General features: G+C 41.9%; 1 protein-coding gene across 2 annotated transcripts in view; it reads left to right on the top strand.

Annotated features, from left to right (window-relative positions):
- map7b (microtubule-associated protein 7b) overlaps window positions 1–25,188 on the top strand; it is a 190,138-nt gene that overhangs the window by 102,808 nt on the left and 62,142 nt on the right. For both annotated transcript variants that reach the window (XM_063040442.1, XM_063040441.1), the window contains exons 7-10: window positions 4,113–4,235; window positions 7,676–7,797; window positions 18,746–18,882; window positions 19,065–19,231. In XM_063040442.1, the coding sequence (XP_062896512.1) occupies window positions 4,113–4,235; window positions 7,676–7,797; window positions 18,746–18,882; window positions 19,065–19,231 (549 nt within the window). The remainder of the gene's footprint in view (window positions 1–4,112; window positions 4,236–7,675; window positions 7,798–18,745; window positions 18,883–19,064; window positions 19,232–25,188) is intronic.

Raw genomic sequence — 25,188 nt, 5'->3', positions numbered from 1 at the left:
CTACTACCTTGTCATTTCCTGTCAGTCACCTACATACAGACACTCCTGTATCTTGGGTCTCCTTATGTACATCTAATCAATCTAGTACACAAGCCACCTTGTACATTTGGAATCTTTGAATTTATATTTATTGTGGGTTTTTTTTAGTATTGTGTTCTCCATATGTTTTTTAAATATGCTGAGTAACAATTATTTTGCCCTCCCTTACACCTGTGTACTGGAAATGGCATGAAATAAGCTTGAATGTTTAACCATGAGTTATTAATGGAAGGGCATATGAGAAAATAGGAGAGACTACTTAACAGCATATTTAATTTTTGTTCAGCTCTCAAGCAAAGGATTTCATCCTTTATTAAACAGCCCTCTAAGTTATGTTCATCTACGCCAGAGAAATTCTGCTCTGAATCCAAACAAGGTGTTTCTAAGACATGAATGAATTTTGTATTTATCACCTAATTACTCATTAACTGCAACATGACTTCGGTTGTGAAATTATCTGGGAAGCACTTCCTTTTACATTTGTACAGCAAACCAATCAAGTTTTCCAAAATAGATACTGGTTGCTTTACACCTCTTAGTTGGTTTATTAAAATTGCTTGAAGAACACAAAATATATAAAGGAAAGGGAGCAAAAAGGATCTTGAAAGTTTCTAGTAATTCTGTTACTACAGCATGCTTCTACAGACTGAATTGTAACTGACTTTACAGCCAGCCAGGCCAGGTTTAATGAGAGAGCAGCTGGGTATTTCTGAAGCAATTAGCTGCGCAATGTCAAAAAGTAAGGATATTGATGATATTCAATCTGTTTTAATATTAGAAGCCAAGTTATTATTTGTAGTATTGTATTGGAATACCAAAGCCATTTGGCCGGTCTGATTCTTCTGTACCACTTTTTCTCCTGTCAACCCACCTACTCCCGCTTGCTCTACCTGAATGTAATAAAGGACGTCTTGATGTCTTTGACTTCAGATTATGCAGGACATGGAAATCCTCAGTAATTTCCGTCTCCTGCATAATCATCCTTGCCTCAGCCCATTTTGGGTAAAACAAGTGATGTGTGTTTTCTCCAGTCTCTTGTTTCAGTGTTCCCTGACATCCCCCAGCCCTTCCTTTGCTTTTTCTGGTGCTTTTCTGATTTCTCATTACCTAGTCACTGATGGCCCCTGGAATCATTTAGACAATACAGTGTGGTAATTTCTCAGTTTTAAAATACTTATCCTGACATTTAAAGCAATGCCTCTCCTCACCTACCCTACCCCCTAGCCTCAGGTTCAAATGGAGGCAAAAAATCTGTATGGCAGCTCACAATTTGTTGGCAATCTCGCCTTTCACTACAGTGTAAAACAGCAGCTTCGTTCAAAGTATCATTTCCTGGCCCTTCCTAATGGGAGGTGGAGATCATAATTGAGGTAGCTAATCAGGACAATAATCAAATGGAAGTGATATATGGAGTAGATTTGAAATTTAATTTCTCCTTCCCATACACACCCTTCCCTTCCTACTTTACATAAGTTAAACTCAAAATCCAATAATTGGGTCGTGGGGAAAAAAATACTTCAATAACGAACTTATATTTTATAAACTGTCTTGTCTTCCATCTGTCCAGACAGCAAATATGCCTATTTGCACATAAGACCACAAATGGCAAGTGATTAATGTCCATCTAAATAGCAATGTTAAGGTGAAGAGTGAAAGGTGTCGGTCTCGAAGCCAGGGGTAGTGGACTTTTTTGAGGGTGTGTGCTCAAATTGGTGATAATTTACTAAAAAAAGTTTCTCTTTTACGCCATGGTAACTTTGAGCAGTGATTATCATTGATTAACAAGTGGACCTTTGTTTTTAAAGGAAAACAATGAGTCTTGTTATTTACATGTATTCATTGTTTTACCATTAATAAAAGTATAACAGACAAATTGAAATAAATAAAACATTTTAGAAAGTCTGTTAAAATTATTAATATCAATCTTTTAAAAAGATAATTGAAAATTAACACAATTTCTAAGTGTTATTGTACCTCATAAGGATTGTGAACGTGAAAGTGTAAACCACGCATATTTGTAAAAGATCAAGTGAAGTAGATTGAACAAACTTTACTCTCAGTGAGACTTTTGTTGCCGCATTAATGATGACAAATATTTTATATCCAGCTTGTATTTGGTTGTTTTGAGAACTATGCATGTAGCACTAGTTTTATCAGTAAGTCTACTATAAATAGACTTGACCAAGGTCATCACTGAAAACAATAACTCATACACATATGTCAATGAAAATACTGTTAATATTGCTATTGCAAGATTTTTCAGGCATTTAAAAATGTCAGGAATTGATTTCCAGAGCTTTAGAACCTCATTGTCTGGATTTTATGCTTTGATGAAGTCACTAACCAATCAATCTTCTTCAATATTTTCTGGTCCAGCTCTTAAGTCGACAATTTTTGTCTCCAAATTGAGCTGCTTTGTGAATCAATCAATTGCATTTCAAAATTATCCCAATCAATCCAGTTTGTCTAATGTTACTTCATGAATTTTGCAATTTCTTTGAATACCTGAGCTTAGTGAATCTTAAAGAAAATTGTTCAGTAATTGAACCAATGATGCTCAAAAGTTCAGGTTCAGGTAATGAGCTATGTGCATATTTCATCATTCCTACAAAATCGAGCTAGCCTAGCTGATGATGTAACATTAGTGCTTTCATCAAGACAAGTGGAAGGAAATTTACATTAACTAATATCTTTTATTAGTAGTTGTGCTATATTTATTCCCATCATTAATCTTTCTTTTTTAACTTTGCTCACTGGAAAATACATAAGGTGTTGAATATTTTTTAACTTTTTCTTGTTAACTGTTAAAAAGAAAAAGAGCACACTCTATGGATCAACACACACAAAAAATGCTGGTGAACACAGCAGGCCAGGCAGCGTCTGTTGGAAGAGGTACAGTCGACGTTTTGGGCCGAGACCTTCATCAGGACTAATCGAAAGAACTTCTTTCAGTTAGTGGTTAAAGAATCAAGGGGCAACACTCCATGCCACGTACCAACAAAATACCTATGCATTCCATCCTGGTCACATGTCTTTTAGGTATACTACCCCTGCTAAGCTCTTCCACCCAAACAACAAGATACTTAAACAATTTATCGGAATAATTGTGCTTTCAACTACATGCCCTCTGTTAGTGCTGATAGTTAGGAACATTGCAACCTTTGTTTGAGACTGTGCTATTGTATTTTTCTGGGCACGAAGCTAGTGATGAACACTAATGTTATAAATTGAACATTGAATGTTTTCAAACTCTCTGTTTAAAGATAACTGTTTAACTCTTTCCCCAAATCTGGAATTCCAATTTCCAGAAAGTAATGCTTATAGGTATTACAAGTTATAGGTAAATCTGTGATTAGCAGTTGTAGAAGCTTGGTGTACTGCAGAAATAAGTAAATGCAAATGGAGATTGTTAGTACATATATAAGCATTATTTGGTTCAAGGATTATCAATGATAAAACAATTTGGGACTCATTTTTAAAAAAATGCAAAGGGAAGTTATCCGTCTGTGTAGCAAAAGGATTTGATTTCCAGATTATTTTCACATTATGATAGTAAGACACAATTTTTGGAAGGCTTGTGTGTGGCTTCTGAAGATGATGCGTTAATGTGGTAATCCCTGTACATTGCTCTGCATGAAGCCAATCTTACTTTGCTTGTTCTGTATGTTGTTTTCAACTATTTGTGTATTTAAACTAAAGTTCACTTTTTTGGTACTTTGGTTACTTTACTTCTAAATACTCTTTTGGGCATATCAACATATTTCTGAAGCATCTATTTTTTTGTAAATTAGAGTGCATTTTGGCAGCATGCCTGCATAAGTTTTTCTGTGACATGTGCAACAAAGCCCAATGACTTTTATTTATGAATTAAACTTCATATTCAAAATATTTCTTTCTTATACTTTAATCCAAAGTCTCAATAATCCATTTAATGCATTCATGCATGAAGTTTAACCTGAAAAGTAATTTATTGTAAGGCTTAATTATCACTTCCAAGTTTTCTTGTCTCACAATATTTATATTTAAAATGGATTGAAATATTTGATGCATAATTGTCTATTTATTTTGTACAGCACGACGATTGCAGCTGAGTCCCTGGGAAAGCAGCATTGTCACTCGTCTTTTAACTCCCACGCACTCATTCTTAGCTAGAAGCAGAAGCACTGCTGCCTTGTATGGGAGTAGTCTGGATGCAGGTAATTCAACTTTGTACAGAATTATGATATTCAAATATTCAGTCATTTTATATATTGATAGACTGTTCAAATTAGTGAATTTATTTGGGTCTTTACAATATTTATGGACACTTGGGAACTGATTACATGTCACTAAGTACTGGTAGGAAGTACATTACATAGTTGGAATCAGATTGAATCAGTACAATTCTACTTAATTTTTAATGTAGTTAAATGCTACACTGTTTACGAGTATGAAGTAGGAATACATTAATTAGTGCTATTAGATTTAAAATCTGAAGGGAATTTGTAGGTACTGGAGTCTAAGCAAACTAAATCTGCTAATTATTTACATTGAAAATTTGGCATTATATAAAATAAAAGGAGCAACACTCAGATATACTTCAAGTAATTATGCAGATTGTTAGCAGTTTAAGTGATTTTTTTCCCATTTTGGGTCACTGAGATCCATGGTTGAAAGGAATGATGAATTAATATGAATTCAATATATCTTTCTTGTTGATTTAGTCCAAAAGTGATTCTTGCATATGAAAGAGGTTGGTGAAAACATATGCCAAATTAGAAAACTACAGGCCTATCACACTTGATTTTTTTAAAAATTATTTTAAGCCGATGGGAAAAACTAGTCAGTTACTGGTGGCTCCAGATTTCTTAGCAAGCGTTAAGTTAGCTGTTCTACATACCAGGAGTATCTCTAATATGAAATAAGTTTTTTACTTTTTTTCCAATTACATTACCAGACTTAAAATTAAAACATGTTGGACATGTCCTCAATTTAAAAAAAACTTTTACATCAGCTATCAGAAGGAGCAAACACTCTCAATATGAATAACTTAAGCCATTAATGCATGAAACGGAGAGGTAATTTACAACTTTTGATGTATCTGAGTAAATCTTGTTAGGTGAAAGTTACGTCAATGAATATTATCAATAATGCAGCTTTTGAAATGCCCAGATGCAATGGATAAAATGTTAAATTATTCAAGGTTTCTAGCCCTTTTTAGAGTCCTCTGATGTTCCTGGAAAATCAGCTCCTGCTTACATGAGACCGTGGAACGCTCGCTTATGCCTCCCATGATCACATAATCACATGTCACAAAATCTGTGTATAGCAGTGCTGCAGTTTCTGCAGGAGACAGTTTAGGAGGCTCATGACAGACAGCCAGGAGACTGCTCTGTATTTGGACTTTGCATCTAAGGTTGCTGGAACAATGTCTGAAATACTCTGTTGAGAAAAGGGTTATGACTCTCTCTGTGCCTCTCATAACATTATAAACTTCTATTAGGTCTCCCCTCAGCCTTTGATACTCCGGAAATACATCCCAAGTTCTCCAACCTCTCCTTATAGCTCAAACCCTTTAATCCAAGCTGAATCACAGTAAACCTCTACTCCACACTTTTCAAAACTGCTAGATCCTTCTTGTACTGGAACAACCAGAGTGGTATCCAATAATCCAAATGTGGTCTAACCAAAGTAACATCATGATTTCTCGACTGTGGTAGTCAATGCCCAAACAATAAAGGTCAGCATGCCCTGCATCTTTTTAATCCATCCTATTGATTGATTTGCCTGACCATTTTGAGTGAGCCATGAACTGGACTCCAAGACCTCTTTAAATTTTAACGGGCAACTTTTGCTGTCAAGTAGGAGAAATAGTCACATCAGGCAGCATTTATTGTTAGAGAAACATTTAATATTTCAGAAGAGATACTTCTGCAAGGCTCAGCTGTGTAATTATCTGAAAGCAAAAATACAATAGATATTGGGAAAAGTTCTGACATTTTCTACTTGGCTAAATAAAAATTGTAGCCAACCTTCATCTGATTAGCACATTTGTAAAAATGTTATATTAAGGCTATTAAAACCATACCTACTACAAAGTCACCCAATTATCATATTTTTCAAACTAATCCTTTCCTGATTAAACATGTTTTGTTTTATTAACATTGGCGTTTTAGGACTCGTTAATTTTGAAGTGTAGCATTGAAGCAGGTTGACTGCTTGAGCTATGTATATTGCAAGTTAAATTTTAAGTGCAATTTCAATAACAGTCATATTTGAAGTTTTTTCATCTTGACGGTTGCTCTGTTTGAAGTTTTTAATTGCCTTCAGAGTTGTTATATAGTGTTTGTAATTCTTTATATTAAAAGAAGGCTTAATCTGCTGACCTTTTCTAGAACAATTTGCTCTTGTTCTTGCGAATACACTCTGCTGATGATCTGCAACATCTACTTTCTTTATGCATTTTGTGTTCTGGCAGCTGGAAGGATAAGACGTTTACAAATAAATTATGAAATCTCTTATCATCTTTAACAACCTGTTAGCTGCTTGTAGTGCTATTTTATCATTGTGTATGTGTGTGATGTGTTTCCTGACTTTAACTGCACTATAAAACCAAAACCATTTCTGTTTGTTGGATAGGTTGAGAGAGTTGATTTTTGAAGACCCAGAAGTTAATTACATGCAGACCTCTCTGCCTGAAAAATTTTCGTAGAAGTAGTTATTGCTAAAGATGAGCTGGACACATTTTCTGCATCTTATTGTTCCATAATAGCAAGTTTATGATTCGCCAAGAAGTAATTGGTTAGTGTTTTCTGGTATCAATAGGTACTGCAAGAAATTACTGTCCGGATTGCTCCATTTTTCCAAGGGGCTTCACTATCCTAGTACTTTGCTGAGAAGCTTGGCATTCAGAAACATCTGGTTATACTTGGGTGATAGCTACCTACTCAAGACACCAAATAGTTTTGGAGTTCATCATATAAGGAGAATAAAATTTTAAGTGTTAACTCTTAATTACCACTAAACAGTCCCTCCAGTTTCGCATATGTTTGCTACAATTTTAATTATTGGAAATTTACAATTTTTTTACATTAATCTTCATCAGATGAAGGATCACGTTTGGCAAGACCATATATTACCTCCCCATTTCTCATCTCATAATCCCATTTTACTTCCTATTAAACCTGTATATTGCTTTTCCATTTTACTCATTCTCAATTCCCATGTAGGAGCAGTGTACTGGTTTGATTTTTTTGCTTTTCAAAATTCAACTACAAAAAAAAATACAAAATCTTGCAATCTTATTAAGTGTCATATCATTTGGTTGACACCGAAAAAAATCCGTATCAGAAAATTTGAGTGCAGAGATATCTTGATTATTGGCAAAATTTTAAAAAATTAGATACTTCTGACAAAAAAAAGTTGAAAGAAGTTTTTAAATTAGTTTTCAGTTTGATTTGTGAAGGAGTCTTTTATTTGGAAACTGAAACCATCTTTGAGCTTTGGCAAAAGTAGATTAATGCAACATCAGAGATGGTTTTGGTAACTTTTTGCATTCCTTTCAAGCTAATGCTTGCTGTCTTTTCTCCTCTTATTCTTCACCTTCATTCTTCAACTTCACATAATACTGCAGTTATTCCAATTTGTCCTCGTTCAGCATTTGCCAACTCATCTCCACCAACCTGCAAGAATCTTCATGCTAGGATGTCTGACTGGCCAAGGCGCGTTGTTAGCACGCATGATGTTCGTGGCCGGAGCAGATCGGCTAATCCTGCAAAGGTACACAGCGGTTTCACATTCTTGGTGCAAAACAAAAGTTAGCTATTGGCAATATTGTCGCCTTGAATTGCTGTTAGTTTTAAATTGTTCTCTGTTTTTAGCTTGCATGAAAGGATGTTTAATTGAAATGGTGTTGTACAAAAAATTCTTTAGAATTTATTACTTGAAATGTAACTTCCAATAAAAGTGTTGGGATAATCTACCTGTGAACAGAACAGAATGAACATTTAAGGTTGATGGTCTTTACAGCATTCCTCTTCAAATTTTCCACATGTGCTTGATTTCTGACAAAAAATTAATTTCAGTAGGTTTGATTTTTGTTTTTTGTTCATTTGAAGGTATTGAACTTTTTTTTATCAAAGTTTTCCATATTGACAAAGTACTATAAATAGATGTGCCAGGCAGCTTCTTGGAGAAGAAAATAGTTAATATGCTGATGATGTTTAATTGGGAGGAAGCCGGATCTGGGCCGTATCCTCCAAATATCCGGACCTGCCTCTCAGTTTTTTTTTGCACTACCTTACTTTCTCTTTTCTATTTTCTATTTATGATTTATAATTTAAATTTTTAATATTTGCTATCGATTTGTAATCCAGGAAGCGCGAAGCGCAGAATCAAATATTGCTGTGATGATTGTACACTGTAGTATCAATTGTTTGGCGACAATAAAGTAAAGTAAGCAATGTTGGTGATACAACAATTCTTTAAATTATGTGGAAAAATAGGAGAGGCAAAGAACAAAAGGGCAAGTGTGAACTTGATGGAGAATAGGACACATGGTGAAAATTGTCATGGAGCAGGCGGTGAAGATGATAAAGATGAATTACAAGAAGTATGTGTGGATTTGGAACAGTGTAGGAAAAGGATCAGATTGGGAATGCAATGGAGAATTAAAGTAATAGCTGTGTATAACTTTCGTGTTGTGCTCATAGACTGAATAAAGATGTATCACTAACTTGGATAGATTTTTATTGTGAGCATCAAAAGTAGAATACAGAAAATTGAGAAATAAAGAGCTCCTTCGTCTCAGAGTGGAGCCCTGAGTGGTGGAAAGGGAGCAGTGAAAAGGCAGATAGAAACATAGAAAACTTGCAGCACAATACAGGCCCTTCAGCCCACAAAGCTGTACCAAACATGTCAACAGGTCTCCCGTCTTCAGAATTTATATGGGGTGGTGTCACGTGAATGGAATGAGAGTTGCTGTAAGTGGAAGGTAGAACCAAAGCATCCTGGAAATCGCATCCCTTTGAAAGGGGATATAAGATTGATTGATTGTGCAAATGTATTTTGTACATTGGATATTCTGGAGGGTGATCTGCTTGTGGAAGTTGATGGGTGAAAAGAAAGGGCAAGGGAAATTTCTCGTTCTGGTCATGGGGGAAAGAAGTGGCATGAACAAAATTACAGGAAATGAAAACTTACAAATTTGAGAGCCTATCACCTATGGTGGAAAGGAAATCTATATTTGAAGATAAAATAAAACTTTTGGAATCTCAGTGGAATGTAGTATCACTTGAACAGTTTTGACTGAGGCAGAATACCTAATTGACTAGAAATCTTAGATATATTGGTGTGAGGGAAAGTTAGGGGTGTATTATTGAAATAATAGTCTGAATGCTTCTTCTGTTTGATCATATAAATTTTGTTCAAAAAGTTGGCTCCAAGCCTGCAAACAGCTAGTCCATTTGGCTTGTTCAAGTAAGAAGACCTTCAAGACACCTTTTATTTTGAGGGACTTTAATTTAAGAATTGTGGCTTTCATTGGCAAGCCCAGCATTCTTTTTCAGTCCTTAATTACTCATGAATGTGTTGGCGTGCAATCATTCTAAGCCACTGCGGTCTTTGTGTGAAAATACTTTGAATATATACAATTAGGGGAAAGTTCCAGGATTTAGACCCAGAAACGGTGAAGAACCGGGGATGTGTTTCTAGGTCAAGATAATTTGTGACCTTTAGGGAAGGAATCGTTTAAAAATGTGCCTTACTGGATCCTAGGCAGGACAAACTTGAATTGCTGAGTAAAATGTAATCCATTAACTGAAACATCTGTTGTCAACAAACCTGATTAATGCCTCTTCAAAAAGTTCCTAGTAGCATACATGCAAACATATTTGACTGTAGTTTTAATGAACTAAAAAGGAAATTTTATTATTATTGTGTATGTGGCCTGGTTACACAGCAATGCTATTAATAAAAACACTGGAGACGGGAGCTAAGTTTCGTGGTTCCTTTACTAGCAGAATCCGAACTCAGCACACACATATAGATCAATACGTGGCTAATAACGCATGCTTAATATGCGCCTAATAGCGCATGCACGACGTGTTACTAAAACATAAAGTAGTCCCTTATAATGTAGGCTCGGTACACTCCTCCCCTTTTATTTTAATGGTGTATCAACTTTTTTTTTACTGGGGCACTATGCTAACAAATATGTTTATCCTTAACATACAAACGCCTACCATTTGTTTACTTAGTAACTTAATATCAAATTATAACAAGCCTTTTTATAAACTTTTGGTCTAAGACCCATGCAAAACTCAAGTCTCTGGGGGTGGGGGGGGGGGTTTGTCTTCTCTGCCTCTCCGGGTAACGTCTGTCCTGAAACTTTTGTGTTGGGGAATGAGTCTCCACAGGTACATCAGGTGGGCCCTCAGCACTGATGACAGGCTTATCTGTAGATGAGGCTGACGTGGTCACATCAGGAATGTTTGCTTCTATATCTGGGGAGTCCTGGCAAGGTGTTGTTGTGTTTTTCACCTGAGCATTCAGTATTTGGTCCACATGACGTGCTTCTATGTCATGGGAATCTGGGGAAAGTGGTGTTGTGTTTTTCACCTGAGCATCCAGGATTTGGTCCACATGCCGTCTCCATATGTTCTCTCCCACCTGTATGCTATACATCAGTGGCCCGTCAATGGCGGAAATTGTACTCAGCTGTCACTTTTCAGTCCAGTAATCATGTGCAAGCACTGACTGTCCCACACTGAAGCTCCGTGTTGACTTGGCATTCAAGTGTTTGAACTGTTTGTTTTCCACATCACACCGTACATCTGGTTTGAGAAGATCCATGCGGGACCTCAGGTTCCTGTTCAGAAACCTCATCGCTGGAGTCTGCTTAGTGGTTGCATGTACTGCATTACAGTAGGCAAGGAGGAAGTTGTCTATCTTGTGTTGCAGTGATCAATTTTCGCTGTCCATTTTGAATGTCTGCACAAATCTTTCTGCCAAGCCATTTGTGGATGGATGATAAGGGGCAGATGTAAAGTGCTTGATTCCATTGTTCTTCACAAAACTTTGGAATTCTTCAGAGACAAATTGTCATCCATTATCTGTGCAGATTTGTTCCGGTATGCCATTCCTGGCGAACATGATCCTCAGAACTGTAATGGTCTTTTCCGATGTGGTAGTCTTCATTTTGATGACCTCTGGCCATTTGGAATGTGCATCGACGGCGATTAAAAAGATAGAGTCCATGAATGGTCCAGCAAAGTCGATGTGCACTCGTTGCCATAGTGATGAGGGCCACTGCCATGGATGGAGAAGAGCTTGTGGTGGTGTGTTCTGGATCTTTTAATATCCCAAGCAGTTCTTGGTCAAGTCCTAAATCTGTTTATGGATTCCTGGCCACCACACATAGGCACGAGCGAGACTTTTCATCTTCATGGTACCCAGATGCCTCTCGTGCAGTTCCTCCAGCACTCTGGTGTGTAGAGTGGGAGGAATCACAACTCGTGAGCGACACGCTAGTGTTCCCTGACACACTGACAACTGCTCCTTCCTCGCTGAGAAGGCTGGAAACAGTGTGTTACCCTGTGCTGGCCATCCCTTTACCGTGATGTCATACACTTTTGACAACATAGGGTCATTGCGTGTTTCCCTTTCAATGAGGCTGTATGTCACTGGTAATTGTTCAGCTATTGTGTGAAAGAACTCTGCTGAATCCATTTGTGTAGTTATCTCTGAAGTCGTCAGCAGTAAACGTGACAAACCATCTGTGTTGCCATGTTGCTTGGTCCCCTTGTGTTCAATGTCATACCTGTGACCTCCTAAGAAAAGACACCATTGCTGTAGCCTTTGTGCTGTCATCACTGGAATGCCTTTTCTTGGGTTGAAGATTACACAAGAGGCTGATGGTCAGTCAAAAGGGTAAACTTTTGACCATACAGGTAGTGACGAATTTCTTGATTCCCCACACGAGGCTTAGGGTCTCTCTGTCAATCTGTGCATAGTTGTGTTCAGCTGAAGTTGGCGTTTTGAGGCAAAGGCTATTGGTCTTTCTGAGCCATCTGGAATCTTGTGCGATAACACAGCTCCTATCCCATGGGGCGAGGTGTCACACGCTAGTCGGATTGGTAAGGAGGGGTCAAAGCATCCCTTCTGAAGTTATGAGTCTTTTAGTTTCTTGAGATGCTTTCTCACAGCTTTCAGTCCACTTCCATTGTGTCCCTGTCTGTAATAGTGCATTTAGTGGGTGTAGGACTGTGGATAGGTTAGGCAAGAACTCTTGGTAATAGTTCACTAGACCAAGGTATGCTGTCAGCTGAGACACATTCTCAGTTGGTGGTGCCTTAAGCACTGCTTCTATCTTATCTTGAGACGCGTAAGCCATCCTTGTTGATCACATGCCCACAGTACGAGAGTTCCTTTTTGAAAAACTCACATTTCTATCAATTAGCTCTGAGCCCATATTCTCGTAACCTGGTGAGCACATGTTCAAGGTTAGAAAGATGTTCGTCATCATCTTTGCTGGTGACAATGATGTCATCCAGGTAACACTGAGTCCCTGGAATCCCCTGCAGGACCTGGTCCATTGCCTTTTCCCAGACTGCAGGAGCTGATGCTATCCCAAACACCAACCTGTTGTACTGGTAAAGGCCTTTGTGTCTATTTATCGTCAGGTATTTCTTGGATGCTTCATTGATTTCCATTTGGAGATAAGCCTGGGTCAAATCGATTTTTGTGAAATGTTCCCCTCCTGACAGGGGAGCAAAAATGTCCTCAATACGAGGTAGAGGGTACTGTACGGAGAACTGGGTTAACAGTCACTTTAAAGTCACTGCATATGTGCACCTTGGTTTTCCTGGTTTTGTGCGGGAGGTTTTCTTCATCACTGCAACAATAGGTGTGGCCCATTCACTCCAATCCACCTTTGACAGGACCCCAGTCTGCTCCAGAGTTTTCAGCTCTGCCTCTACTGTAGGACGGATTGCATATGGCACTGGTCTGGCTTTGGGCATGCATTTTCTTCAATCTCAATCCTTGCCTTCATGCCCTGGAATGTTCCTATTCCTTTCATGAACATTTCCTCAGAGGCAGCAAGTATTTGTGACAGTCTCTCAGATGTAGCCTTTGCTGACACATCTAGTGCCTTGATGGTGTGCCAATCCAACTGAATTTTCCTGAGCTATTCACGTCCCAGCAACGGTAGTCCTCCATTTTTCAGTACATAGAGGTTCAGCTGCTGTGTTTTGTCTCCGTGGGTCACTGTCACTTTAATTTTGCCTTTCGGATGCACTTTCTGGTCTTCAGCAGTAGTTTAGTTCGTTTCAGAGGTATGTGAGAAAACAGTCGTTTGTAGTCGTGTACAGAGATCACTGTTAAAGCTGAGCCTGTGTCCAACTCCATTTTCAACCTCACGCCTGCCACTTGTGGAGTGATCCATATTACTTTTTGATCATCTGTCTCTTTCACGCTGTGAAGTTGCGGACAAGTCAGTTCACTTTTGTCTGAGTCATCTTCATCAGAACAAATACATTGCTGTATTTTCCTTTCTGGGGTTTCTTGTTTCTCTGTACTTTGTCCTTTTTCTGCTGTTTACCAGCTTTGCATACTCTGCCAACGTGGCCCTGTTTGCCACAGTTTCTGCATTCTTTGTCTTTAAACCAACAGTCATCAGGGTCATGTGACCTGTTCCCACAACGGTAACATTTCTTTTCTTCATTTCTGTTCAGTGACATTTTACTTGTAGCATATTCCAGAGATTTTTGTTGTATCTCTGAAGCACCCCGTGCTGCTGTTTCCATTGATATTGCAATATTCAGTGCCTTCTCTAATGTAAGGTCTTGTTCACACAGAAGCTTCTTCTGTGTGGTTTCACAGTGCATGCCACACACTAACCTATCCCTCAATGCTTCCAATAGACCAGCTCCAAATTGACAATGTTCTGATAATTTGTGCAATTCAGCACAATATTCAGAAATGCTTTCATTTTTGCTCCCATAATACTGAGTAAGATGCTGCCTTTCTTTTCATCATTAACGCCATTAGCCTCACATTATAACTCCACTCTTTCAGTGTAAGTTGCCCAGTCTTCAATGCCACTATCAAATGCTGTAATGGTTCTAATCATCACCATCTTTGTTATAATAATTTAGCCCTGTTTTCCCCTTGTTTTCTTTTTTTTTGACTCACGTGTCCTTTTTGCTAGCGCAATGAGCACACTCCGTCTAGATGCGTCTGGATTCTCTCTCTCTCTCCGAGTGTCGTTATCAACTAAAACACGGCATTCTTATAAGATGTAGGTTCATAATCCTTGTCGCCAATTCGTTGTACATGTGGCCTGGTTACACAACAATGCTATTAATAAAAACGCTGGAGACAGGAGCTAAGTTTCATGGTTCTTTTACTAGCAGAATCCGAACTCGGCACACATGTACAGATCAATACGCCCCTAATAGTGCATGCAACGATGTGTTGCGAAAACCTATAGTAGTCCTTTATAATGTAGGCTATACCGTACAATTATAATTTATTTATTAGTGATACAATGCGGAGTAGCCCTTCCAGCCCTTGGAGCTACGCTGCCCCAGCAACCCCTGACAATGCTGATTAACCCTAACCTAACCATGAGACTATTTGCAATGACCAATTAACCTGCTCAGTAAGTCTTTGGACTGAGAGGAAGCCAAAGCACCCGGGGAAGACCTGTGCATTCCACGAGGAGGACATACAGAAGCCATAGCAGTGAAGGAACTGATTGAATGGAAGCACAAAGTGAGTAACTGTAGCTGATTCTGTGCCCAATGGGGTTGTGTTGAGGATGTAGTCACTCACTTCGTTTATAAAGGGATTTATGATGAAATGGGAAGCCTCATATCTATTTTTTTTCAATAATGCAATTAGGGCACCATTGTAAACAGATGAAAGTATAAAATTACAATGCTATCCAAATGCTATATAATAGCACTTTATGGAGTATTAGAGTAGCCAAAGCTGTGGCGGCTGCAGTCCTAGTTACTACACTGCAGGAAAGATGTGAAGGCTTTGGAGAGCATTTTAACACAATGTTGCATGAATTGGAGCTGTGAGGAGAGGTTGGGCAATTTTGGATTGATTTTGCTGCTATGTCAGATGCTGGTAGAAGTGAAGTAACATAGGACAATACAGCATGGAAGCAGGGCTCTTGGCCCACAATGTCTTTGCTGAACATGATGTCAAATTAAACTAAAACTCTTCTGTCTACATATCTTTCACTTTATATTAATATTCCAATCTCCTGTCATAGCTGCTTTGGTCACTGCTTCAGCAGCCTGTTCGAAGTAGCTACCACCCCCCGTGTGTAAAAATCATACCCTGCACAACATTTCCTTAAAAATTCCACCTTGCTTCACCACCATGCCCCCCCCCCACACACACACACACACACACACACACACACACACACACACACACACACACACACACACTGATTTCTGCAAATTTGAGATCATCCACTTACAATTAAAGGGGAATAAAAGAATACATTGTAAATCATGAAAAGAAAAAATCATTGTGTGTCCAAAGAAATTTGAGTTCATGTGCATTATTAAACAAGTGTGGAGAATGGAGCTTTTTGAGCAATCTATTCAGACTTGTTCTCCATAGCTTTACAAATTATTTTTCCTCCAATGTCTCAACAAATCCTCTGGTTCTTTGAATAATTTCATTGTTGTTAAAGGCAGTCATAGCTGTAACCACCTTGTAGTTGTGTTATACTTTCACCAAGTGCTTGCGTGTATTTCATAGCATTTTGCATCATTTTGAAATTTTGGTTCCTGGTCCTCAAGTTGCCAAGTATCAGGATCATTTTCCCTTTTTGCCTTACAACCTTTGCATCCTTAAGTTGATAACCAGAAGTACAGGTAAACATATGCATTAGGAGCAGGAATAGGTTATTTATCCACTTACCCTTGCTTCACCATCTAATATGATCATGACTGATCTGATTGTCATCTCAACTTTGCATTTGCATCTCTCTCCAATAATCTTTTGCCTCCTTGCTAAAGAATCAGTATTACCTCTGCCTTTAAAATGGAAAGACACTGCTTTCATTGCTTCTTAGAGGAAAAGTTTCAAAGGCTCTGAACCCTCAATAAATGATTTCATTTAATCTCTGTATTAAAGTTTCATTTGCCCAGTCTGCTGACTTAAAAATTTCTTTGTCCTCTCTTTTTATCCTTTCAATTTTGAGATAATTACACATTTTGAGAGTTTACCCTGTGCATTCATATCCAACACATTAATATATCAACAAAAAGCAATGGTTTCTCTCCTGTTCTCCTGGAGAACAGTGCTTAAAATTCATCAGTTTGCTACATTTTATAAGTCAATTAATTTTCTTTTAATTGTTTTTTATTTTTATTGACACCCTATATTTTCTGACTAGCAATTCTCAGAAGATGTGTAACATCTGTTGCACTTCATTCACTCATCTGCTGCCTCGTCAAAAAATTCAATCAGCTAAGCCAAACAGGATCTACTTTAGCAATCCATACTGATGGTCCATTAATCCATATGCCTGTATTTTTCCCTGATCATTAAGCAGTGATTCCCTTTACTTGGGAAATGACACTTTGCGTTCATGCTAACTATGCCCCTCATGATTTTATACATTTCTCCTCAGGTTCACAATCCACTTCTCCTATTCCTTCTTCCCATTCTGCTTTCTCCCCTGTCCGTTGTGCTTCAAGGAATAATGTCCTCACTTGCCCAAGCTCTTCCTTTAACTCAGGATCTTGAATTCAGACATTCTCATAATTTTCTTTGTACTTTTTCCAGCTTAATGACGTCCTTCCTATAAAAGGATAACCAGAACTATACACAGTATTCCAGGTATAGCCTCACTAATGTCTTGTACAAGATGTTGCCTGGAATGGAGGACTTTAGTTTTTGGAAGAGATTGAATAGGGTGATCTTTTTATAGGAGAGGAGGTGAGTGTGAGGAGTTAGAAATGTATAGAACTATAAGAGTTTTAGAATAGATCTATCTACTGCCTGTTAAGCTGCCGACATTTAGGGCAGCAATGAAGGTCCTCCATCTCTGGCGCTGTTCAGAGCTTCCTTCATCTTGTCAGTAGCTCAGTTTTCACTACTGTCAGTCGTGCAAGTTCCAGGTGGGGACTCGGGAATACCATCACGCTCAGATGTAGAAGGATTCTTCATTGCTGTTTCCATAACAGTTTTGTTTGGACTGGTCTGTCCTCTACCGTTTGACCTGTTTGGCATGGATGACCCTACCATGAGCCAAAACATAAAGCCCTGACTCCAGCAACATAGCCCTTCAGGTCATTGAAGCATGCAAGCCTCCAAACCACAAAAAGGTCGTGGTCTTCTTAGAGGTTTAGAATAGTTTACTATTTTTCCTGTAATAAGTTTATCAAAAGTAAGGGAGCCTGAGTATAAGGTAGTAGGAAGGAGTTTTAATGGTTCAGTTTAATATCAGAGAATGTATATAGTATACAACCGGAAGTTCTTATTCTTCACAGATATCCACGAAACAGGAAAAGAAAAGCCCAAGGAATGAATGATAGAGACATCAGAACCCCAAAGCCTGCCCCCATGCACAAGCGGTAGCAAAAGCATCAAAACCTTCCCCCCGCCCCCCCCCACCATGCAAGCAATAGCAAAGACCCCAAAGAGATCTTGATCCAGAGTCCATCGTAAACTACAGTACATCTCAACACTTTGGTATCTCAGACAGGCTCTTTCTCACTAGTGAGGGAGAGAGAGAGCTCCTGCAGTAGACCAGCAGTTCTGTCACCCTGATAGGCTCTCTCTCTCAGAGAGAGCGAGAAGATTGCTCGAGTGCAGAGGTCTTCTTCCGATATCAGTTCACACCACCTGCTGTCTCTGTTTCAGTCTCCCGTGACACTTCATTTGGTGATAGCGGTGAATAGCTGGGTCATCTATGAAGGTGCATGTCTTCTAGCCCGCACAGTTAGTTAGTCCGAGAATGAGAATCCACTGGATGTGGAGAGCCGTAGTCTGAGTTACAGCTGCAGATCACAGCCTCTGACAGGACCCCAGCCACAGAGGGACATGAGGAAAAAAAGAATCAGTCATTTCGCAGATGAGCTGGAAAATGTTGCCTAGGTCTGCCAAAACCTCGAGTCTTAAAGAAGAATTGAAGGGAAAGTTTTTTTCTACATAGAGGTTTATATCTGGAGCTTGCTGGTGTCAGATACAATCATTAAAGTTTGAAGATATTACGATGATCTAACAAAGTAGGCAGAGCATGGAAGATACAGACCTAATGAGGGCAAATGAGATTAGTGTAGATGGGCAACAAGGTTAGCATGGATGTGATGGGTTGAAGGGTCTGCTTTTTGTGCTACACTACTCTCTGTCTCTGGCTCTAAATAAGCAACTAGTGGGTGATGTACTAATTCATTTTGTACCTGGTTGCCCACTTGTGCATCAAGTAAGTTCATTACCTGTAATATATGCAGTACCTAAAGAATGATAATTTTGAATTTTTAATTTGATAAATCTTCACTAAAGCACAGCACAATGTGACCCAATAATCTTTAATGACTGCTGAAGGCAGATTTGAAGGTAGTCTTTAGCTAAAGATTTATCAGTCCATTGTCTGCATTCAAATGTTTCATCTGTTATGATACCAATATATTTTTCAACAGTAATATAAAATATGGTAATTTTTTTCTGAAATGATCTTTAATTGTCTTAGATGGACAAAAAAGAAAAGGAGCGAGAAAATGAAAGGGAAAAAAATGCAGCTGTAGCCCTAGCTACAAATACAGCAGCGAAGAGGTCATGTTCGCCTTTGAAGGTGAAAAATAAATCACCAATGCCATCCGCAGTTCGGTGAGGAAAGTACAAGTTTATTCTGCTAACTGCAACAACTTTGTTATACAGGCTTGCAAAATGTCAAAATTTAAATATAGAAAATGTGGGAGTTATGATTGGCATTTTGGCGGGGGGTGGTATGAAGTAAGCAACTGATATCTTTGTTTCATTTGTACAGTTTTTCCTTTTGTTTGTAATAGATTATCAACAAAACCAATGACTCCAAAAGTACTTGTGTCACCACCTGGCTCAGTGAAAAATTCAACAATCCAGAGGCCATCTTCTCCTGGGAACGTTCGTCCAGTCAAAGCATCTGAGTGTGAAATAAAGAATGAAGAGATAAGTCCAAAAAATCAGGAGGACGCAGGTAAGCATGCCATATCATACGGTAAACACGAGAAATTATCTAATGTTAGTAGTTAAACAGCCAGTGTCTTTTCAACTCTTGCAAAATCAGAGTTTGAAGGTACAAATTTCTAAGAATTCAGAATTTATTTAATATCTTAAATCCATCCCACAACACGAGGGGGTAAAAATCTTTGCGTGGCTCTGTTGCCATGCACAGACGTGAATTTAAAAATCTAATGGCTTGTAGCGGTGTGCTACACACAGCACTAAAATAACCACACGTAGTTGGTGAGTTAGAGTTGTGATGAAAGAGATTTATTCAAACTTAGCGGCCTGCTTTAAAGCCTTCCCGTTCCCGCCCTCCCTGGGCGGGACTGCTGTGGGGAATGCATATTCCCAGACCCTTTCCACGCGTGGGATTTTCCCCTGCTGGTGAAGATGGCCTGGCACCCTTTTTGGGGCTGGCCTCTCTGCCAGCGCGCGCCAGTTCGTGTGTGCTAGAAAGTGGGTCACCACATAACCCTCCCCACCCAGAACCGGCGATACCTCCCCCAATGTCCACAGTCTGGATCGGCCTCTGTTTGGGAGGTCTGCCCCTGCGCCGCAGTGCCTGAGCCTGGACCGGCTGCGCCAAGTCCACATGGGCCGGTTTGAGTCGGTCCACCGTGAAAACCTCCTCTCTCCCCCCAATGTCCAGCACGAACGTGGACCCGTTGTTCCTGATCACCTTAAACGGTCCCTCATAGGGCCGCTGTAGCGGTGCCCGGTGTCCGCCCCGTCGTACAAAAAGAAACTTACAGTTCTGCAGGTCTTTGGGTACACAGGTCGGGCTCTGTCCGTGCTGTGAAGTGGGTATGGGGGCCAGGTTACCGAGCCTCTCCTGTAGTCTGTCCAGGACTGCTGTGGGTTCTTCCTCTTGCCCCCTTGGGCTGGTATGAACTCTCCTGGGACGACCAGGGGTGCGCCGTACACCAACTCAGCCGACAAGGTGTGCAGATCCTCCTTGGGCACTGGATTCCGAGCAGGACCCAGGGAAGTTCGTCCACCCAGTTAGGCCCTTCCAGCCGGGCCATGAGAGCCGACTTCAGGTGACGGTGGAAACGCTCCACTAGTCCGTTCGACTGTGGGTGTTAGGCAGTTGTGTGGTGTAGCTGCGATCCTAAAAGGTTGGCCATAGCCGACCACAGGCTGGAGGTGAACTGGGCGCCCCTGTTGGAGGTAATGTGGGCCGGTACCCGGAAGCGGGCTACCTAGGTTGCGATCAGTGCTCGGGCGCAGGATTCGGAGGTGGTGTAGGTGAGCGGGACTGCCTCTGGCCATCTGGTGAACCGGTCTATCATAGTTAGGAGCTACCGCGCTCCTCGTGACCCTGCAGGGGCCCCACGATATCCACATGAATGTGGTCGAACCTCCGGCAGGTGGGTTCGAACCGCTGCGGCGGAGCCTTGGTATGCTGCTGCACCTTGGCCGTTTGGCACTGCATGCACGTTTTGGCCCATTCACTGACCTGCTTACAAAGTCCATGCCACACGAACCTGTTGGCGACCAGCCGGACGGTTGTCCTGATGGAGGGGTGCGCTAAGTTGTGAATGGACTCGAAAACCTGCCGGCGCCAGACTGCTGGGACAACGGGGCGGGGTTGGCCAGTAGCTACGTCACATAGTAGAGTCCTCTCACCTGGGCCTACGGGGAGGTCTTGAAGCTGCAAACCGGAGACTGCAGTCCTGTATCTAGGGATCTCATCGTCTGCCTGCTGTGCCTCCGCCAGTGCTGCATAGTCCACCCCCTGGGACAGGGCCTGTATGGTAGGTCTGGAAAGTGCATCCGCCACGACGTTGTCCTTTCCCAAGACATGCCGGATGTCCGTCGTGTACTCGGAGATGTAGGACAGATGTTGCTGCTGGCAGGACGACCAGGTGTCGGACACCTTCGTGAACGCAAAGGTAAGCGGTTTGTGGTCTGTGAACGCGGTGAAGGGCCTACCTTCTAAGAAGTATCTGAAATGCCGGATTGCCAGATATAGTGCCAATAGCTCCCAGTCGAAAGCACTGTATTTGAGTTCGGGTGGTCGTAGGTGTTTGCTGAAGAACGCCAGGGGTTGCCAGTGACCCTCGATGAGTTGTTCCAGCACTCCACCGACTGCTGTGTTGGATGTGTCCACCGTGAGGGCAGTAGGAACATCCGTTCTGGGGTGCACTAGCATCGCGGCGTTTGCCAAGGCTTCTTTGGCTTTAACGAAAGCGGCTGCAGCCTCTTCACCCCAGGTAATGTCCTTGCCCTTACCCGACATCAGGGTGAAGAGGGGGCGCATGATTCGGGCTGCTGAGGGCAGGAAACGGTGGTAGAAATTCATCATACCCACGAATTCCTGCAGGCCTTTGATTGTGTTGGGTCGGGGGAAGTGGCAGGCAGAGGGGTTGCCCCATCTTTAGTAATCCTGTGGCCCAAGAATTCGATGGTGTCGAGTCTGAACTGGCATTTGGCCTGGTTGATTGTAAGGCCGAATTCGCTCAGGCGGGAGTAGAGCTGGCGGAGGTGGGACAGATGCTCCTGATGACTATTGCTGGCTATGAGGATGTCGTCCAAATAGATGAATGCAAAGTCCAGGTCGCGTCCCACCGCCTCCATTAGCCACTGGAACATCTGAAAAGCATTCGGAGGAATTCGAAAAGTCCGAACAGGGTGATGAGTGCCGTTTTGGGGATGTCGTCCGGATGTACCGGGATTTGATGGTATCCCCGGACGAGGTCTACCTTGGAAAAGATCCTTGCGCCGTGTAGGTTTGCTGCGAAGTCTTGAATGTGCGGCACAGGGTAGCAGTCTGGCGTTGTAGCCTCGTTCAGTCTGTGGTAGTCACTGCATGGTCTCCAGCCCCCCGTTGCCTTGGGCACCATGTGCAGGGGGGAGGCCCATGGACTGTTGGACCATCGTATGATCCCCAATTCCTCCATCTTCTTGAACTCCTCCTTTGCCAGTCGGAGCTTGTCCAAGGGAAGCCTTCGAGCATGGGCGTGGAGGGGTGGTCCCTGGGTCGGGATGTGGTGCTGTACTCCGTGTCTGGGCATGGCTGCCGTGAACTGCGGTGTCAGTACTGATGGGAAATCCGCCAGGACCTGGTGAATTCGTAGTCGGGACAGCGTGATGGAGTCCAGGTGTGGGGCTGGCAACTTTGCTTCACCCAGGGAGAACATTTGAAAAGTCTTGGCGTGGACTAATCGCTTCCCTTGCAGGTCGACCAGCAGGCTGTGGGCTTGCAGAAAATCTGCCCCCAGGATTGGTTGGGCCACGGCGGCCAGTGTGAAGTCCCACGTGAACCAGCTGGAGCTGAACTGTAGCTGCACCGTGCAGGTGCTGTAGGTCCGTATTGTGCTGCCATTTGCGGCTCTCAGGGTGGGTCCCGGTTCTCTGTTGCGGGTGTCGTAACTCGTTGGAGGTAAGATGCTGATCTCTGCTCCGGTGTCGACCGAAAAGCGGCGTCCCGACTGCTTGTCCCAGACATACAGGAGGCTGTCCTGATGGCCAGCCGCCGTAGCCATCAGCGGCGGCTGGCCCTGATGTTTCCTGGGAATTTGCAGGGTGGTCTACAGCGGCGGGCCTCTGTGCCCCACCGCTGGTGGTAGAAGCACCATTGTTCATTGGGCTCCTCACTCCCATCGCTGGGTTTTGTAGGCTCTGCTGCCGGGCCTGGTCTGGTCTGCCTTTGGGCATGCGGCTTGGTGATCTGTGCGACAGACGTCCCTCTCTCCTTCTTGGCATTCCACAGCGCATCTGCCTGGGCCACCACCTCCTGGGGGTCGCTGAAATCTGTGTCGGACAGCAGCAGGCGTATGTCCTTGGGCAGTTGCTCTAGGAACGCCTGCTCAAACATGAGGCAGGGTTTGTGTCCTTCAGCCAGGGCCAGCATTTTGTTCATTAATGCTGACGGCGGCCTGTCTCCCAAACCATCCAGGTGCAGTAAGTGGCGTGCTCGTTCACGCCGTGAGAGTCCGAAAGTCCTTATGAGTAGGGCTTTGAATGCTGTGTATTTGCCGTCCTCCGGGGGCGACTGTATAAACTCCTCTACTTGTGCAGCTGTCTCCTGGTCGAGGGAGCTCAGCACGTAGTAGTAGCGAGTGGACTTCGAGGTTATCTGCCGAATGTGGGATTGTGCTTCTGCTTGTTCGAACCACAGACGGGGTCGCAGCGCCGAAAAGCTTGGCAGTTTTAACGAAACTGCGTGAACAGATGCGGCATCGGTCATCTCTGGTCCAAATATCGTTTGGGCAGTCAGGGTCACCAATTGCAGCAGTGTGCTTCACACAGCGCTAAAATATCCACACGTAATCGGTGAGTTAGAGTTGTGATGAAAGAGATTTATTCAAACTTCGTGGCCTGCTTTAAAGCCTTCCCGTTCCCGCCCTCCCTGGGCAGGATTGCTGTGGGGAATGCATATTCCCAGACCCTTTCCGCGCGCGGGATTTTCTCCCTGCTGGTGAAGATGGCCCAGCGCCCTTTTTGGGGTTGGCCTCTCTGCCAGCACGCGCCGGTGCGTGTGTGCTAGAAAGTGGGTCACCACAGGCTCGTTTAAAAAAAAGCTGTACCGTAGCCTGGTGGTCCTGGCTTTAATGCTGCGGTTCTGTTTGTCAGACGGAAGCAGCTGAAACGGTCTATGTTTGGGGTGACTGGTGTCCCCAATGATCTTCCAGGCCTTCTTTCTGCACCTGCTGCTGTAAGTATCCTCAATGGAGGGAAGTTCACATCCACAGATGTGTTGGGCTGTCCATATCACTCTCTGAAGTGCCCAGCAATCAAGGTTAGTGCAGTGCTTGTACTAGGCAGTGATACAGCCAGTCAGTATGCTCTCAGTGGTGCCCCTGTAGAAGGTCTTGAAGATCTGGTAGCCCATGCTGAACTTCTTGAGTCCCCTGAGATGGAAGAGATGCTGTTGCGCTTTTATTTTGCCATAAAGCCAGTGTATACAGTCTAGGTGAGCTCATTGGTGAAGTGTATACTGAGGAACTTGAGACTACTCACCCTCTCAACTGCAGACCCATTGATGTTGATTGAGGCGAGCCTGTCTCCGTTCCTCCTGTCATCAACAATCAGCTCTTTTGTTTTTTTGGGCATTGAGGGAGAGGTTGTTATCCTGGCATCACTGTGATCACTGTGACAGGGTGTCAACCTCTCCTCTGTAGGCTGTCTTATTACCGCTAGAAACAAGGCCAATCAAAGTTGTGTCATCTGCGAATTTGATCAGCTGATTGAAGCTGTGTGTGGCAGTAAGTCATGGGTGTAAAGGGATTAGAGAAAGGGACACAGAACATAACCCTGGGAGGCACCTGTGGGTGGCTGGGAGGGAGGGAGGGGAAGCTTGATGGGTTGATTTTTTTTTAATATAGAAACACAGTTTAGCTTTCCTTACCAGGCTACTTTCCTGTTGATCGTCACATGTTCATTTGCTGTGCCATACCTAACTAACAATTCTTTTTAGTGTAATTCTGTGCATTTGGACTTGTAATATTCCTGTGTACTTGGACTTGGATTATTAGTAATATATCTTCACTGCAGAAGAAATCAATTTGAGATCAATTTTGTCTTACCTAAAGCAATTGGAAAAAGTTGGATTTGTGTGAATATTAATACAGATCTATAGTCTTTCCAGGACAAGTAAGGACACAGTTCTCAGAAGCTATTGCATTTGCTTTTCAACATCTCCAGTCTTTGTTTCCGTAGATCAGAAAGTACTGTGTAACATCTCAAATTTGATGGCTTGCAGAAATTTGTTTTTATTTTATTTTTGCTCCACAACCTCATGCAATCTGATACTTAGCAGTAGATATACAACAGAGTCATTCTTAGTAAAGACGGATTTCAAATAAATTATTGCCCAAAAACTTTTCTCAGTCTTTTGCATTGGAATGTCATGTCTGGCCTCCAATAAACTTGTGTGAGCAAATCTTCAGTATTGATGGAAACTGCTTTATTTAGCTCTCTCAC

Source organism: Mobula hypostoma, chromosome 2, assembly GCF_963921235.1.
Source record: "Mobula hypostoma chromosome 2, sMobHyp1.1, whole genome shotgun sequence".
NCBI classification, from domain to species: Eukaryota; Metazoa; Chordata; class Chondrichthyes; order Myliobatiformes; family Myliobatidae; genus Mobula; species Mobula hypostoma.
The sequence above is the reverse complement of the archived record's forward strand: the minus strand, read 5'-3'. Positions and strand labels throughout refer to the sequence as shown.